Source organism: Salmo salar, chromosome ssa28 (genome assembly GCF_905237065.1).
Source record: "Salmo salar chromosome ssa28, Ssal_v3.1, whole genome shotgun sequence".
Lineage (NCBI taxonomy): Eukaryota > Metazoa > Chordata > Actinopteri > Salmoniformes > Salmonidae > Salmo > Salmo salar.
Window position 1 is genome coordinate 12,196,366 of NC_059469.1, and position 19,531 is coordinate 12,215,896.

Genomic DNA, 19,531 nt, shown 5'->3' on the forward strand with positions numbered 1-19,531 from the left:
ATTCATTGTCTTGTCAAACAACAAAGTGTCCACTATAGAATTAGAATAAACATTCTATTTCCATGATTCCAACAATCTCACCCAAGTGTTTTGATCTAAATCGCAAGTCAAATCACAATTGCAACATTTGATTACAAATAAGGCCTAGTTTTTTTGCCCATATTGTGGCAGTGTGGAAATGATCTCAAATGAGTGCAGGAAATGCAGAAATTGATGGAAGTGCAGGAAATGCAGACATTGATGGAAGTGCAGGAAATGCAGACATTGATGGAAATGCAGGAAATTATTTTAGGTTGAAGTTGAATTGAACAGTATATAACAGTATAAAAATGGAGAAAAACCCATTGAAATCACTTAGAATGTATGTGTTTCTACTGTAGGGTCACACACTACTTACTCATAAAGCAGACGTAGAACTTTTATTATTCACAACATAAAATACTGTCATACCGTCAAAAATGTGAAAAAATATGATATGATATTTTGACCATATCGCCCAGCCCTCGCTTGAGTTCATATGCATGACATACATTGCAAAAATACTATATTATGCATAAATGGTAAAAATATCAAATATAATTGGTATGGTTGCCATAGAAAACATTTTGACTATATTAGTCCACACAGCTGCAAGGATGCACTTTCATGCTAGGTTTAGGACCTCATATTGAAGACCCCAACTGATATATAAAACAGTGATGGTCGATGCCGTTTAAGATGAGGGAGGACGATTTATAATTTTTTATGGGCATGGCCTTATTTCTATTACAGCATATTGGATGACTGTCATTCATATTCAATTCACGCAGTTCAATGTAACATCAATAGGTTTAGGCTACTACATGATACTTGAATTGTCTCTATACCCATCATGAGGTTGCTACAGCCTAGCCTATGAATGAAAGTTTACAACGTAAGTGCACTTTTTTTTGTCAAGTGGACAGACATTGACGCATTTAATACTGCCTTGCACACTCTTTCCTTAATCTAGCTGATCTAGGGTGTAATCATTAGTCCAACAGTTGCAAACAAGAGTTTCTATTAGACAAATTCAGGTTTGTTTATCCCCGTTTCGTTCCGTTTGCTTCCATTTAAGAAATGTTTTTCTACTGAATCGGCAGAATGAATACACCCCTGATCACATGCAAACACAGTTCACGTTCATAGCAGCCACATACAAATAGCATGATCCCTTTGATCATTGTATTCCTTCTCGCATCTATGCCCTCTCCTCCTTTCACCTTTTCCCTTTGCTTGTGCACAAGATATCAGCTTTCTCCAACCAAACGAAAAAACTTTTCCATTCCAAACCTTCATATCATAACCGCTAACTGCTGCACACAGCCTACATTGTTGTCACCATATTAACTTCATAGTCAACAATAAGTTAATTAAAACAAAAGCCTACCTTGGCTTGGAAGAGTTCCAGTGTTGGATAGCCAAAGCCAGCTAGCTAACATAGCATCCCTCTCTGTTTGAGCCGGGTGTTTGAGTAGGCTAAACTAGCTAGCTGCATTTGCTAGCTAAGTAAGTGAAAGTGAAAAAAATACAACAAAATCCCTCTATCTGCTTCTCCTTCATTTTTTAAGAAATGAATTTGTTCAAAACTGTTAAACTATTGTCTCTCTCTCTTTGAGTAAACTTCTCACCACACTGTATGCACTGCAGTGCTAGCTATCTGTAGCGTATGCTTTAAATACTAGATTCATTATGTGATCCTTTGATTGGGTGGACAACATGTCAGTTCATGCTGCAAGAGCTCTGATAGGTTGGAGGACATCCTCCGGAAGTGGTCATAATTACTATGTAAGTCTATGGAAGGGGGGTGAGAACCAAGAGCCTCCTAGGTTTTGTGTTGAATTTAATGTACTTAGAGGAGTACGGAAACTAGCTATCCTCCAGCTACACCATAGTGCCACCCTACAGAGTGCTGGTGAAGCTACTGTAGACCTTCATTGCAAAACAGTGTGTTTTAATCAATCATTTGGTGACGTGAATATATTTTGATTAGTTTTATCTAAAAAGGATAACTTTTTGGATGTTTATTTTATTTTATTAAATTCACTGAGGAGGATGGTCCTCCTCTGAGGAGCCTCCACTGGTATAAAACAATCTGAAAATGATCTACTTTGGTTTAAAAGAATCATGAAACCTATAACTGTCACGTCCTGACCCTAGTAAGATGTCATTTTCTATAGTAGAGTAGCTCAGGGCGTGACAGGGGGTGTTTTGTCTTTTTCTATGTTTTCTATATCTATGTTTGTGTTCTAGGTTTTCTATTTCTATGTTTTTTTGGGGGGGTTGATCTCCAATTGGAGGCAGCTGGTCCTCGTTGCCTCTGATTGGAGATCATATTTAAGTAGGGGTTTTTCTTCCTGGGTTTTTGTGGGATGTTTTCCGTTTTGTCAAGTGTACCTGACGGAACTGTTGGCTGTTGTTTTTGTTTAAGTGTCTTCATTAAAGTCAAGAAATGAGCACTATACACGCTGCGCCTTGGTCCCCTTTATACGACCCGCGTTACAATAACACAATAAATTAATTTGAATTTGTGAAAATAATTTTTGGGGACCTGACTTGCTTACTACTTTTTCCATGTTGTTTCTTCCTTCACAGACTCCATGAAATGAGGACTTATTTTATTTGGTCACATGATTCATTTTGTGTATGGTTTCCTAGAAACAAGAAGTGGCTCAACTAACCCTTTGGCTCAATTCTCCCCTAGGGTCTGACCTGTGTTGTTGTAGTGTGAGGTAATAATATTATGGTAGAATATGTCTTTGAAAGTATCCATGGAGAACAGATGATATGAGAGAGTACATTGGATTGTTAGCTGAGTTGACTGTGAAATAACCAGGCACATCATGGCACAGGAGGCTGCTGAGGGGAGGATGGCTCATAATAATCTCTGGAATGGAGCTAATGCAATGGCATCAAACACACGGAAATGTGTTTGATGTATTTGATACAATTCCGCTCCAGTCCTTACCACGAGCCCATCCTCCCCAATTAAGGTGCCACCAACCTCCTGTGCGTTATGGCTATAGTGGACAGTCAACATCATAAAGCACAGTTGGGCTACTACTTCGGTGATATCATGGCGAGCGTGGTTGACCACTAATAGGTCAGAACTATGTTTTTGAATGGCATGTTGTGCTGACAAGAGGTCAGCTCTACACGTGCAGTGTCATCACCAGGTAAGGGGATTGGGTCGGACTGTAGTCAGTAAAATAGAGGACTGAAATGTCCCTTCATATACAGTATGCAAAGAGATGAGATGGCAGTGTGTGTGGTTTGCATGGTTTATAGTAGTGAGTTATTAAAGTAGGCAAATGGGTGTGAAGGCTTTCATCTCTCCCCTTTAGGCCCTAACTGAAGAGGAAATTGGACATAAAGCTGGTGGATAATCATGTTTCTGATGTGTGTTATGGAACAAGGCTACAGTAGTGAGTTAAATTAAAACAAGTGAATCCGGTTACTGATAATCAAAAGCAGCTGCTCGATTCCCCACATGCAGACCAGGACAGAGCTAGAAGCTAGTGGACACTGAGAGGTCTAGATGTTTGTTTTGTCTGTATATTTGTTTGCACAAGCCTACTTTATAGTCTGTATATGGTATAGGTATGTTTATGTATAATTGTATACATGTTTGTGTGTCGTACTGCACATTTTTGTTATGTAGGCCTAGTATGTGTAATCTATTTGTCTGTCAGTGTGTGAATTGCCTATGTTAGATGTTAACGATAATTACAAATGTACACACACGCAGACACACACACTATCCTCATGGGGACCTAATTCATTTCCATTCAAAATCCTATTTTCCCTAAACCTTAACCTATAACCCTAACCCAAACCCTAAAGCTAACTCCTAACCTTAACCACTAACCCCTTACCCGAACACTAATTGTAACCCTAACCCTAAAACAAACCCTTAAGCTTAAAATAGCCTTTGTCCTTATGGGGATGTGGGAAATGTCCCCATGAGGGAGAATTTTCCTTGTTCCACTATCCTTGTGGGGATCTTTTGGGGATTTTAGGTCCCCACAAGGACAGAAGAACCAACACACACACACACACACAGTAGATTACTATTTGGGAAATAATTACCAGTTCTGTAGCCATAGAGAACATAATGCAGTTTTCTTTTGTTGACTCATCCACGAAAGTATGTCAGAAATATATAGGATTTCTTGCCTCTCTAGGTTCACAGAGACCAAGGTCAGTGTTTATAGGCATTTCCAACGCCCCCCCCCTCCCCAATCCCCTGTTTATTGACTCTGAATAGACCAAATCAATTAATCTGTAATATAGCTTACAGTCATGTCCTGGATAAACTTTCCTTTCAAAACATTTGGATTCAATTATCATGGGGATATGATATCCAAACAAACTGCTTTTGCCTATTAATAAAGTGATTGCACCGTGCAATATGAGCTAACGCTGCTCATTCAGATATTTTCATAGCTTAAGAATTAGTTGACTTACTATTATGGGCAAAACACGATTTAGATCAATGACACAGTTTTTGTTTGTTTTTGCTTCCAAAGTGTCCTGGTTCAAACTGCCTTCTGGGTATTGTTCTGTAATCAAATACAGATCCAGTTTTGGGATTACATGTTGTCAATGAAGAGACGCTGTCGAAGTAGGCCTTAAAAAGCTGACTAGTTGGAGCTTGTGACAATGATTCCTTGATATGGGGCTGTTATGTATCAAAACATGTTTCAGTCTATAACAACAATGGGCCCTGATCGCAAAATAACTTTCAGAGTAACTTGCTTTAGGACACACTCAGTCCATTCAGTCCCATTCAACAGTAGCTCATGCACATTACTGTAACTTGACAGGAGTTGCCATTGACGACGAGGAAAGGGGGAAACGGTCCAGAGGAGCATTGGCCAGGGTGATAACTGAAGAGGCCCTGTAGTACATTGAGGAAATGACCGGACATGACAATGTGTTGTGTTTCAGATAAAGCCTGTAGTGGTCCATGGCTTCTATATGTAAACAGAAAGCAGGGTGTAAAGATTGAGGCGGGTCTCTGGCACGTGGTGGTTCTGTCTTTCTCTGATGACAGCTGGTAACAACCGAGCTGTAGTGGAGAGGTTGGTGTTTGTGTGTGTGTGTGTGTGAATGTTTGTTTGTTGCTCTGTCTGATTTCGACAGTCTCCAGTGGCCCAATCCCCCTCCTGGGGTTTGTGTTTTTGATTTAGTGCCCACAAATTCCTCTCAGTTGAAGTAACAATATTGTTGCGCTTCATGTTTCCCCCTGTGAAATCCGGCGGAGGCCATAGAGAGGCTTGATTTAGGCTGAATATCACTGAGAGGTACTGTAAGCCATTAGGGCCTGGAGTCGTTTTTATATTGGATATATTTGGGAGCGGGAGATGGCTTTGTTAACTTCAATGTTCCCTATCTCTGGCCCAGATAAAAGCAGCTTTGGACGGAGGAGAAGTCACATCACAGAAGTTTTATTAGCAGACAGATCATTTAAATGGAGTGAATGCCATTTCAGTCTTTGGGGCTTAGGCTGAGTGCTTCACTAATGTTTCATAGGGCTCTTTCTTGTCACACACAGTTTATCATCATATTGGAGACATAGCTGACTATTGGGTAGAAACTATTAAACAAGAACCACCCTGCCAGAATGACTCTGACAGTAGCAGTCTATTTTATTCAAACCTGCAGGAGGTCTCTGTTAGTGGAGGATGAGCTAAGATCTGAACAATGCACAGAAGTGTGTTTTAACAGCAATGTGACAGACACGCAAAGTTATGCACACAGTGACCTGCTATGAGTAGTAACACACCTTGCATTTTCACTCTACATCCCATCTATGTACTCATTTGTCAATAGGCCTAACTTACCTGGTAGATAACGGTTACATTTATCCATTTAAGTGACCATAGTCACTAGGCAGGGCTTTGGCTGTTACTATTGGTCAGTCAAAAAAGTTGCTATTTTCCTGAGAAAGCCTGTTTTCCCTCTGGTTACCATGCCTCCAATGAAAGAAGCACCGGCCTGTGTTTATCAACCTCTGATAATTGTCTGTCTTTGGCTTCTGTCAGAGACACTCTCATTCATTTAATAAAATTTTTCTGAGATCATGTTTGTCATATGACGTGTAATCACGTTGTAATCATTGGTTAAATACCATGATAAACACAGAAGTGTGTGTGTATTTAAGTTTTGCAGAAGCAGGGCCAAATGTAAAACATCTGTTTTTGACTGGTGATCTGTGCTTAGTTTTAATCTGTATCGTGTGAGGTACTGTCAATTTTATTCAATATCTCACACACACATACTGGTCCTGCAGTACATACAGCACATCATTTACAACATGATAGAACTGCTCTTTCTCTAGAACATGTAGCAAATTTAAAGGGAACTTAGGTATATTGTCAGAAAAACACAGAAAAGGGAGGCCATAAAGCCAGATAGATGGAGCCATCTACAGTAGATCATGCAGCTGGTTTTATACAGCACATATGAAGGTTGAGATTCTTAATATTTGTGTGATTACGATCACTTTAGAGGCCTCATTGTGAAAGTGCATTTAGCCAAGCGCTAATGGTTTTCGTAGTTCCTCTTTTGGGGGAATGTTGTCCTTTACTCTTGCAGACAATTATTGGACAGTAAACTCAGGCTTGATATCTCTTTCAAATAATAATGGAAGTGTTTTAAGGAAATGCTACAGGTAACTGCCAAAATAAAGGAAAGACTTGAGTAAATGAGGGATACAAAGTATATTACATGTCCTAGACTCCAGCCACCCTAGTCATAGACTGTTCCCTCTGCTACCGCACTGCAAGCGGTACCGGAGCGCCAAGTCTAGGTCCAAGAGGCTTCTAAACAGCTTCTACCCCAAAGCCATAAGACTCCATGAACATCTAATCAAATGGCTACCCAGACTATTTGCATTGCCCCCCTCCCCTTCTACGCTGCTGCTACTCTCTGTTATTATCTATGCATAGTCACTTTAATAACTCTACCTACATGTACATATTACCTCAATTACCTCGACACCGGTGACCCCGCACATTGACTCTGTACCGGTACCCGCTGTATATAGCCTCGCTATTGTTATTTTACTGCTGCTCTTTAATTATGTGTTACTTTTATCTCTTTTTGGGGTATTTTCTTAAAACTGCATTGTTGGTTAAGGGCTTGTAAGTAAGCATTTCACTGTAAGGTCTACACCTGTTGTATTTGGCACATAAAATTAGATTTGATATTGAAAGCAGGTGCTACCACACAGGTGTGATTCCTGAGTTAATTAAGCAATTAAAACATCCCATCATGCTTAGGGTCAATATATACAAATATGATAAAATATATATAATATTTTAGTTCACAACTTGTTTAACACTACATAGCGTACATCACATACTAGCAATTTTGTGTAATATAGATGTCGATTAGATCTTAGACACTCATTCATTTAATACCCTCAAGTGTTGATGTTTCCTCCTCTTGACTCTCCATCCAATTCACACAACGGGCAAGTGGGTGGCTAACTTACTAGCAATAGGCTATATCATGGGGAGCATAGAAATAACGTCTGCCCATAAAAATGAAAATAGTAATACTTCTTCAATTATTAGAATTATACAAATATTATATATAGAATATTTTAGTTCACAACTTGTTTAACACTACATAGCCTATATCAAAATATAGCAATTTTGTGTAATGTGCGGGTCAATTAGATCCTAGACATAATTGACACATGTATCCAATTATGATTTCAAAGTTAAGGCGATTGATTAAGCTATACATTTTTCTGAGATCATGTTTGTCATGTGACGTGTAATCACGTTGTAATCATTGGTTAAATACTATGATAAACACAGAAGTGTGTATTTAAGTTATGCAGAAGCAGGGCCAAATGTAAAACATCTGTTTTTGACTGGTGATCTGTGCTTAGTTTTAATCTGTATCGTGTGAGGTACTGTCAATTTTATTCAATATCTCACACGCACATACTGGTCCTGCAGTACATACAGCACATCATTTACAACATGATAGAACTGCTCTTTCTCTAGAACATGTAGCAAATTTAAAGCGAACTTAGGTATATTGTCACCTAAGAAATAGGAGTACTTTTGACAGGTTGGCTGGGTGTAGTTGAATATTTGTGTTTTTATTAGCATGATATAAACTCTCATAGGAGTATTCCCCTTATCCAGAGTAATAAGTAAATTGCTTAGTATACTTGTTCACTTAGCCCATGTTATGCACATTCACAGTAGCAGGACGGTGCTGTGGCCATAGAAAACAGCTAAATTGTATTACTGAGTGTAGATCAAGACAGGAACTGATACAATGAAACAATTCACTGTCTGTTTCAAAAACCTTCAAATATTTATACTCTCCTTCTCGCAGCAACCACCTCTGAGGTCAACTGAAGTGTGCAAGTCTCTCTTGTACTAAGGAGTTGTGAATGAGACTGCCATTGCTCCGGTCCAGAACAAACCTCGCTGGACACCTCAGGCAGAGGGAGACTTCCCCATTAATGGAGCCCCTGCACTCCATGAGTCTTTGCTAAAACAGAGAGAGAGACCAGAAGACTACAGCCTGAACCAACCCTTTGGCTTTCAAACTCAATTCAACTTCAAATATCTTTACAGACTGCAATCATCTGAGAAAGAGAGTGAGGAATAAGCATCAGAGACACTATTGAAGCCAAACTCTGGTCTGACGGTAAGACACCCATACACAGTGAGCCTGCCCCTGCTGTCCTCCGATGGAGACCCCAGCTAGAGCGAGACGCTGCTGCAACGTTACAGGTATGTCTTAATTATGTTTTAGGGTTATGATCTGTTTATTTCCAGTCATATTACACACTAAAGAAGATTGTCTAGTGTCTGTATTTGTCTTTCATAATTCTCTAGGCAAGTTCAGCAAAGTTATTTGGTATGTAATTAATACTTTTCATATCAACATTTTTAATATTACAGTATTTATAGCAGACGTTTAGTACCTAATATGGACATTGACTTTCATTGAAAAGGTGGTATTTTGATAGGGGGGATAAAACATAGGAAATAAGCTTCAAAAGCCCCCGAAGTGGAGATATAGGCTCCTGCCAAGTTCAGCAACACCTTTACAAACTTTAATAAGTTTGATCTGCTACTGTGCGCAAAATGGTTTAAGTTGTCATTATGGATTGTTGCAGCTGAATCTGGTTAAGACTTTGGCGGGTTTGTGACAAGGCTTAAAGGGATTGAGTTCATGAGAAATAATCCACATTCGGACTGAGATGCTTAAGAGTATTTTACCCTTCCCTTGGTTAATTCCAGGTTTCTTGACCTACACATTGATACCTGCACTAAATATTTGCTACCGGTTTTTCTAAGACATCAAAGGCTTCTACTTGTGCCGTGAGTCACTTTGTCTATGTGTACTTTTTCTTAGATAGTGGATCAACCACCTCTTGCTGAACTATAGTAAACCCAAGCAGTCACGGAACATATGATCTAATGTCAGGTACATGATATTTTGCTTCATAATGACTTTTTCTGTATTTACATTATTACATTATAGTCATTTAGTAGACGCCGTTATCTGGAGCGACTTACAGGAGCAATTAGGGTTAAGTGCCTTGCTCAATGGCACATTGACCTAGTCGGCTCTCGGATTCGAACCAGCGACCGTTCAGTTACTGGCACAACGCTCTTAACCACTAGGCTAGCAGCTTCCCTATTTACAGTTATACCTGTAAATATGTAAATGATACCAATCAAAAATCCTAGATGGATTCATGTGGTTATATTGTGTAAAATCTTCTCTTAGGTTGTCTTCTGGGACTCTAATGCCCAATACTTATGGTATTTAAACTCGACATTAACATCTTACCGATTGATTTAGAATTATTCCGCCATTCATGTCAATGTGGTCCCGTTTCACCTAAGCTGTTTGACACCAGTGCTGATAAGGTACTGTTCAGCATCAGTAAAAATCATCCACTAAACTACAAAGTGGGAAACACTGATAAAGTCTCTGGAGTAAACCTGATAAAGAGACTGTGGAAATAAATACAGCTTTATTGGCCTTATCGAGATCTAGCCACTGATCATCAAGACCTAGAAAAAGACAGGAAAGGGAGAGGGGCAATAAAGACAGATATATGGGGCCATCTACAGTAGATTGTGCACCTGGTTTTATAAAGCACATACAAATGATGTCAGAAGTGTACAGTGCATACACTTAGGTTGGAGTCATTAAAATTTGTTTTTCAACCACTCCAACTATAGTTTTGGCAAGTCAGTTAGGACATCTACTTTGTGCATGACACAAGTCATTTTTCCAAGAATTGTTTACAGACAGATTACTTCACTTATAATTCACTGTATCACAATTCCAGTGGGTCAGAAGTTTACATGCACTAAGTTGACTGTGCATTTAAACAGCTTGGACAATTCCAGAAAAGGGTGTCATGGCTTTAGAAGCTTCTGATAGGCTAATTGACATAATCTGAGTCAATTGGAGGTGTACCTGTGGATGTATTTCAAGGCCTACCTTCAAACTCAATGCCTCTTTGCTTGACATCATGGGAAAATCAAAAGAAATCAGCCAAGACCTCAGAAAAAAAATTGTAGACCTCCACAAGTCTGGTTCATCCTTGAAAGCAATTTCCAAATGCCGGAAGGTACCACGTTCATCTGTACAAACAATAGTACACAAGTATAAACACCAGGGGACCATGCAGCCATTATACCGCTCAGGAAGGAGATGCGTCCTGTCTCCTAGAGGTGAACGTACTTTGGTGGAAACCGGTACAAAAGTATCTATATCCACAGTAAAACGAGTCCTATTTCGACATAACATGAAAGGCCGCTCAGCAAGGAAGAAGACACAAAACATCCATAAAACAGCCAGACTACGGTTTGCAACTGCACATGGGGACAAAGATCGTACTTTTTGGAGAAATGTCCTCTGGTCTAATGAAACAAAAATAGAACTGTTTGGCCATAATGACCATCGTTATCTTTGGAGGAAAAAGGGGGACGCTTGCAAGCCGGGGAACACCATCACAACCATGAAGCACGGGGTGGTTACATCGTGTTGTGGAGGTGCTTTGCTGCAGGAGGGACTGGTGCACTTCACAAAATAGATGGCATCATGAGGGAGGAAAATTATGTGGATATATTGAAGCAACATCTCAAGACATCAGTCAGGAAGTTAAAGCTTGGTCGCAAATGGGTCTTCCAAATGGACAATGACCCCAAGCATACATCCAAAGTTGTGGCAAAATGGCTTAAGGACAACAAAGTCAAGGTATTGGAGTGGCCATCACAAAGCCCTGACCTCAGTCCTATAGAAAATTTGTGGGCAGAACTGAAAAAGTGTGTGCGAGCAAGGAGGCCTACAAACTTGACTCAGTTACACCAGCTCTGTCAGGAGGAATGGGACAAAATTCATCCAACTTTTTGTGGGAAGCTTGTGGAAGGCTACCCAAAACGTTTGACCCAAGTTAAACAATTTAAAGGCAATGCTACCAAATACTAATTGAGTGTATGTAAACTTCTGACCCACTGGGAATGTGATGAAAGAAATAAAAGCTGAAATCAATCATTCTCTCTACTATTATTCTGACATTTCACATTCTTAAAATAAAGTGGTGATCCTAACTGACCTAAGACAGGGAATTTTTACTAGGATTAAATGTCAGGAATTGTGAAAAACTGAGTTTAAATGTATTTGGCTAGGGTGTATGTAAACTTCCGACTTCAACTGTATGAAGATTGAGATTCTTAATATTTGTGTGATTACGATCACTTTAGAGGCCTCATTGTGAACGTGTATTCAGCCAAGAACTAATGGTTTTGGTAGTTCCTCTTTTGGGTGAATGTTGTCCTTACTCTTGCAGACAATTATTGGACAGTAAACTCAGGCTTGATATCTCTTTCAAATCACAAGAGAAGTGTTTAAGGGAAATGCTACAGGTAACTACCAAAATAAAGGAAACACTTGAGTAAATGAGGGATACAAAGTATATTGAAAGCAGGTGCTTCCACACAGGTGTCGTTCCAGAGTTAATTAAGCAATTAAAACATCCCATCATGCTTATTGTCATGTTTAAGAGTTTCTGCTAAATTATAAAAATGTCCAGTTGCCCATTATTTTGGCTACCATGGCTAGAAGAACAGATCTCAGTGACTTTGAAAGAGGGGTGTCAAAGGAGCATTGGGGGTTTACAGGGTGTATGTGCGCATGTGTGTGTGTGTGTCTGTCAGTCAGTCACCAGATCTCAACTCACTTGAACGCTTATGGGAGATGCTGGAGCAACACCACCATCAACAAAATACCAAATGTTGGAATTTCTCTTGGAAGAAGGGTGTCACATCCCTCCAATAGAATTCCAGACACTTGTAGAATTTATGCCACGGTGCATTGAAGTGGTTCTGGCAGCTCTGGCAGCTCGTGGTGGCTCAACACCCTATTAAGACGCTTTATGTTGGTGTTCCCTTTATTTTGGCAGTTACCTGTATGTTACACTTATGAACAACTGACGTTAGCAACAAGGTACTATTAAGCTGTTAAATGTTTATGGCACCTCTTAAGAATTAATATTTGAAATGGTTTTATCTCTTTGATCAAACAGTGTTTCCTTTATAAAAATTAATGTTTGCCTTTTCTAATGCCTTAGAATTAAACAGACAATTTGAACTGGTGACTAAAAGCATACTTGGCGTTATGATTAAATAGCTCTTGTCTAAAAATATGTAACAATGTAAGATTGAGTAGAGAGATGTGATATCTACAGATGAAAATTAGCTTTGTTGCTAACTCCGGCACGTTTACATTGAGGTTGAACCTGAAATGTTGATTAATGTGCACTGTCCGTTGAATGTAGTTTTTTTCAGTCTGACGCACTCATAGTTGTAGGTGTGAGTTGTGAGTGTTCTGCCCGGGTGTTCTGAAATCATTGGCCGAGGAATGTACCTAAACATCTGGTCACAGTTAAATGGACAACATCACCACTATCAGATATGCTGTAAATATTTTAATCAAAGAATGCTCTAAAAACAACATTACTCCATGTTTATAGCGGACTTGTAAATATGATAGTTAGTTTACATGAAGATAAGACATACACCGAACGCATAACCTACTCTAACATTCTCTGATAGATATTTTAGAATTCTTTTTTTTTATTATGCATGTTGTAATGAACTACTACAGAATTGGCATATGTTGTAATCTAACTGATACATTTGTTTTATTTTTTCTCCACTTTGGCAGTAGGATATGGATTCTGAGTGATTGGACTAGTGTTGTAATGCAACATTCTTCCTCTGTAAGAATGCAGTGAGCTCACACATCATACAGATGTTTTCAATCAATATTTGTTGACACAAAGCACCATTAGTTTACTGATCACATTTGCATAAACATTTTGCGATTTTCTTATTTACCTTGCATGTTTTCTAAATTGGTTTTCGTACCGAGTTTACATACAGTGGCCCTGAAGTACAAACATGTGTAGAACATAAGTACTATGGGGCCTAAGTACCAGCCACACACAGAAAACATCAACGGCATCCCGCCCTAAACAGCCTGCATTCCCCACCAATGACTTGCGCTCAACAGAAGTAAACAAACAGTCTATCTGGTCTGTCTATACGAGTTGTGGTGAAAGGGGATCATCTGTTTGTTGGACACCCCAGCCCCATGTAAACAAACAATACAACTGGCCTAGTGAATGTGAACGAATTTCCAATGTCAGAATGGGGGGCTTCCCATGTTTACTCCTTCCAGCGTTGAACTTCCTAACAGTTTACATGGAGGAAATACTAGTGTCTTGGCTATTTACTTCAGCTTTAGTGTGTAATTACTTGACAGAGATCAATAACGGCTTGCTTGACAAATGCTTGGCAGTTTTATGGCAAGCATTTTTTTTCTGCTCAGAAGTAAATTTTGCTCCCTTACAAGAACTCATAACAAAGCTTCCCTTGTTATGTAATTAAAAACACTGGTTAACATGGATTACAACAGCTTAAAGCTGGAATCCTTAATGATGAAACTGCCGCGTCCGTTTGCGCTATTACGACAACAAATAAGTTACTGCAAACAACGAACAGAGTTTTTTTTCCTCTGACGTCATTGCACGCGCGATAGAACAGGAGCATAGCAAAACCATTTTTACCTGGATGCCTGATGCACCCCACAAGTGCTTGTCAACAAAACAACAACAATAACAATGGCCCTGGGGCAGACAGTGCTGCTGTTGCCCCCTGGTGCAGATTCCATCTTTAAATGTCAATATCTTTAGCTTTCTCATATCGAACTATTTCATATAGATTGAAGTCTCCCAGTTGTCTTTTGTTTATATTACAGTTAGCCGTTTTTGTAATTTTATCAGTAACTTGCTGTATTAATCAACAGTATGATAACTGTATAAACTGAATACAGTAGATTGCCATAGAATTCACAGTAAAATACCGGACATTTGTTTTACAGCACACTGTAAGACCTTTCTGTAATTTCAACAGTAAAACACTGTAGAATGCACAGTAAAATACCTTAAATGTGTTTTACAGTATTAGTTATGGTGCATTATGGAAAAATGTTGTGGGTGGGGAAGGAGTCTCTGTCTCATTAACCTATTTTAAGGTGCGCCTTATAAGAGGCTAAATTTGTTGCACCTGTTAGTGAGAATGCTATCCCCCCACAGAATACGGTAATATACTGTATTTTAGGAATTCTACAAACCTTGTCCTGAAACTCTACAGCAGGGTTCCCCAACTGAATTTGGCCCACGAAACCAGCTCCAAAATATTTTAATGTTGGAAATCTGTTAACAAGTATTCAAACGCATAATTAAAATACGTGATCATATACAAATGTAAGCATTATTACGTTTTAGTCAAATATTATATCTGTTTGAGCTTCTCGCGGTCAATTTGACATCTACAAATTACGTTTAATTATGTTCTGGGCCCCCAACCATCCGCTCAAGAAAAAAATCGGCCTGCGGCTGAATCTAGTTGATGATCCCATCTCTACAGTAACGAACTGGCCAATTGCTACCAGTGCCAAAAACCTTTTGAACACTATTGGGTACATGGTATTGTTGTTTCTCATTCATTAACATATTTTGAGGCGTGTCTTGTAAGAAGCTATATTTGTTGCATCTGTTAGTTAGAGTGCTGTACCAATGTAAGTGATATATGTGGTAGTAATTCCCTAACAATTACATTTACATAGGGGACAGATCAGAGTGACAGCAAGTCTCAAACCTTTAATGGTTGAATGGCTAGCCATGTTCTTTTGATCTGTTTTGCCCTTTAGTCATTGTCTGTTTAGACGTCTTTATTAAGGTCTAAAGTGCAAGTGATATAGAACATCAAATGGTATGCTGTATTTCTATGCTCAAATGGGCCAACATCTTCATATTTTTTCCTTTATTTAAATAGGGAAATCAGTTAAGAACAAATTCTTATTTTCAATGACAGCCTAGGAACCATGGGTTAACTGCCTTGTTCAGGGGCAGAACGACAGATTTGAACCTTGTCAGCTCAGGGATTCAAACTTGCAACCTTTCAGTTACTAGTCCAATGCTCTAACCACTAGGCTACGCTGCCACCCCGTTGTTGTTGTTTACAGACAGATTATCTCACTTATAATTCACTGTATCACAATTCCAGTGGGTCAGAAGTTTACATACACTAAGTTGACTGTGCCTTTAAACAGCTTGGAAAATTTCAGAAAATGATATCATGGCTTTAGAAGCTTCTGATAGGCTAATTGACATCATTTGAGTCAATTGAGGTGTACCTGTGGATGAATTGCAAGGCCTACCTTCAAACTCAGTGCCTCTTTGCTTGACATCATGGGAAAATAAAAATAAATCAGCCAAGACCTCAGAATCTTTTTTTTGTAGACCTCCACAAGTCTGGTTCATCCTTGGGAGCAATTTCCAAATGCCTGAAGGTACCACATCCATCTGCACAAACAATAGTACGCAAGTATAAACACCATGGGACCACGCAGCCGTCATACCACTCAGGAAGGAGACGCGTTCTGTTTCCTAGAGATGAACGTACTTTGGTGCGAAAAGTGCAAATCAATCCCAGAACAACAGCAAAGGACCTTGTGAAGATGCTGGAGGAAACCGGTACAAAAGTATCTATATCCACAGTAAAACGAGTCCTATATCGACATAACATGAAAGGCCGCTCAGCAAGGAAGAAGCCTCTGCTCCAGCCAGACTACGGTTTGCAACTGCACATGGGGACAAAGATTGTACTTTTTGGAGAAATGTCCTCTGGTCTGATGAAACAAAAATAGAACTGTTTGGCCATCGTTATGTTTGGAGGAAAAAGGGGGAGGCTTGCAAGCCGGGGAACTCCATCCTAACCGTGAAGCACGGGGGTAGCAGCATCATGTTGTGGGGGTGCTTTGCTCTAGGAGGGACTGGTGCACTTCACAAAATAGATGGCATCATGAGGTAGGAAAACTATTTGGATATATTGAAGCAACAACATCAGTCGGAAGTTAAAGCTTGGTTGCAAATGGGTCTTCCAAATTTACATTTACATTTACGTAATTTAGCAAACGCTCTTATCCAGAGCGACTTAGAAATTGGTGCATTGACCTTATGACATCCAGTGGAACAACCACTTTACAATAGTACATCTATATCTTTTTTTTTGGGGGGGGGGTTAGAAGGATTACTTTATCCTATCCCAGGTATTCCTTAAAGAGGTGGGGTTTCAGGTGTCTCCGGGAGGTGGTGATTGACAAATGGACAATGACCCCAAACATACTTCCAAAGTTGTGGCAAAATGGCTTTAGGACAACAAAGTCAAGGTATTGGAGTGGCCATCACAAAGCCCTGACCTCAATCCCATAGAAAATGTGTGGGCAGAACTGAAAAAGCGTGTGCGAGCAAGGAGGCCTACAAACCTGACTCAGTTACACCAGCTCTGTCAGGAGGAATATTTATTAATATGCTGTAATTTTCAAATGCCTATAGAAACCTGCTTGCTCTAATCCCTTGTAATTACAGCAAAATACTGTAGAAATAATTTTCTTACAGTTTATAGTCACTTTTACTGTATTGCACTGTGTTTCATTGCTCTGGCATGGAGTTACCGTGAATATCTTAGTATTGTATTGGCACTATCCAGAGACCATCAGACATATATCATAAGATATCTTGTTGTAATTACAAATATTTTGAAGACCTGAACTACAACTACATTTTAAGTAACGGTTACAAAGAAGTTTTACTTGCTGTGACTGCGATATGTGTTTTTTTTCATCAACCTTGGTTGAATGCACTGACTAAGTTGTTAAGGACAAGAGCGCCCGCTAAATGTAATATAAAAATCTAAACTTGCAAAGAACACTGGGTAATATGTCGCTGCATGTGTAATTCCAGCTATATTCTGTAAATTTGATTACAGTAAAAATGTTGGTTCCGTAAAATTGATTACCTTAAAATGGATTACAGTAGCAATACTGTATAATAAATTAGAGTAACTTTCTGGCCAATTGCTGACAGTAAGTTACTGTACGTTTTACAGTAAATGTTTTACATTGTCGATATGTACTTGTATACTGTTATCTGTAGGTATGACAACACCTCATATAAATGGATATAGACAAAGAGTGAGGAGAGCCAAAAAGAGAGAGTGAAGAGAAAGTAGATGAGGGGGAGAGAGAGTGATGGAAGTTTCAAGAGAAACAGAGAGAGAGGAGTTGGGGAGTTGCAGGGGGGTGGGGAGAGATATGGAAATGGAGAGTTCGACATGGTCCTGGTCCCTGTCACCCAGGAAAGGTGAACATGCTCCATCTGCTCAGGACAGAGAGAGGGATGGAATGGGTCATATGGCCACAGGACAAGTCTCACAGTGTACCTATCAAATCAGAACAACAACTGTTTGGAAACAATGTAATAACAAAGATATTATAAAGCAATAGTTGTTCTCTATAATAAGTATGGTTGTCTGGTTGTGTCATTTTAATGAGTGAAAACTGATAGAAAAATGATAAAATCCTTCATTTATCCCCTCATAAAAATGGAGAAGGTGATTTCAATGCCAAGTCTTGGGGAGCAGCTCTTAAAAAATACCTTTTATATGTTCAAAACTGTCATTTCAGACATTCTTCTAGACAACCTTCACACCTGAATCATCTTTGTCTTGGATCAGGCGATCTCAAGACCGACTTAAGGATTCAGGCAAAAAATAAATGTTGTTGAACCAAGATCGATTGAATTGTCCTCTCTCTCTCTCTCTCTCTCTCTCTCTCTCTCTCTCTCTCTCTCTCTCTCTCTCTCTCTCACCATCCTCCCTCTGTCTCTCTCTCTCACCATCCTCCCTCTGTCTCTCTCTCTCACCATCCTCTCTCTGTCTCTCAGAGCCATCTCACCCCTGTAGGAGCCCAGAGGGCTTTAGTACCCCATCCCAACACTGACCACTCGGATTAATGGCTGTTTTGGCAACAAATGAGCTCATGGCTAATTGGCTGAGCTGATGTTTCCTGCTGAATGCTACCTGGTTCCATTGTGGCCGGCGTCATGGCTGGCCGCTTCCAGCCGAGGCTCAGGCTGGTAATTGAGCAGTCGTTTAACCGTGCAGTGGTGGGGAAGTTAGAGGAAGAACCTCAGCCTGTCATTTGGATAAAATGATAATGGAAGATAATGAAATTACAGCTTTTTAGTGTTGGAAGTGCATAATCCTTTCTTGAAAAAGTTAAGTTCAAGAAACTGAATTTACCAGATCAGGGTTTACTTGTACATTTCTACAGTAGGGGCATAGAGCTCTGCATACAGTATTCCCAGAAGCCTCTTTGTGCTAGGTGAAAGGATTTCCTTGGCAGCCATGAAGTGTTACAGCTTGACGCACCATTTACCCTGAGATCAAATCAAACGTTATTAGTCACATGCTTCGTAAACAACAGGTGGGGAGTAACAGTGAGATGCTTACTTACGGGCACTTCCCAACAATGCAGAGTAAAATAAGAGAAATAACAGAAAAGTAAAAAAACACGTAACTTGCCTATATACATGGGGTACCAGTACCTTGTCGATGTGCAGGGCTACGAGCTAATTCAGGTAGATATGTACATATAAGTAGGAAGAGAGTGACGGATAGTAAACAGTAGCAGCAGCGTATGTGATGAGTCAAATTTACTGCAAAAAGGTTCAATACAGATAGTCCAGGTAGCTATTGGTTAACTATTTAACTAACTATTTAGCAGTTTTATGGCTTGGGGGTAGAAGATGTTCAGGATCCTGCTGGTTCCAGGCTTGGTGCATCGGTACCGTTTGCCGTGCGGTAGCAGAGAGAACAGTCTATGACTCGGGTGGCTGAAGTCTTTGACAATTTTTAGGGCCTTACTCTGACACCGCCTGTTACTGGGCCGTACTCACTACCCTCTGTAGCGCCTTGCATTCGGACGCCAAGCAGTTGCCATACCAAGCGGTGATGCAGCCAGTCAAGATGCTGTCAATGGTGCAGCTGGCCCATGCCAAATCTTTTCAGCCTTTAGAGGGATGAGGCATTGTTGTGCCCTCTTC

The 19,531-nt window shown here is 39.7% G+C and overlaps 1 protein-coding gene across 8 annotated transcripts in view; it reads left to right on the plus strand.

Annotated features, from left to right (window-relative positions):
* myocd (myocardin) overlaps positions 1–19,531 on the plus strand; it is a 147,410-nt gene that overhangs the window by 12,580 nt on the left and 115,299 nt on the right. For all 8 annotated transcript variants that reach the window (XM_014179538.2, XM_045710228.1, XM_014179537.2 and 5 more), the window contains exon 2: positions 8,383–8,786. In XM_014179538.2, the coding sequence (XP_014035013.1) occupies positions 8,744–8,786 (43 nt within the window). In that variant the 5' untranslated portion in view covers positions 8,383–8,743. The remainder of the gene's footprint in view (positions 1–8,382; positions 8,787–19,531) is intronic.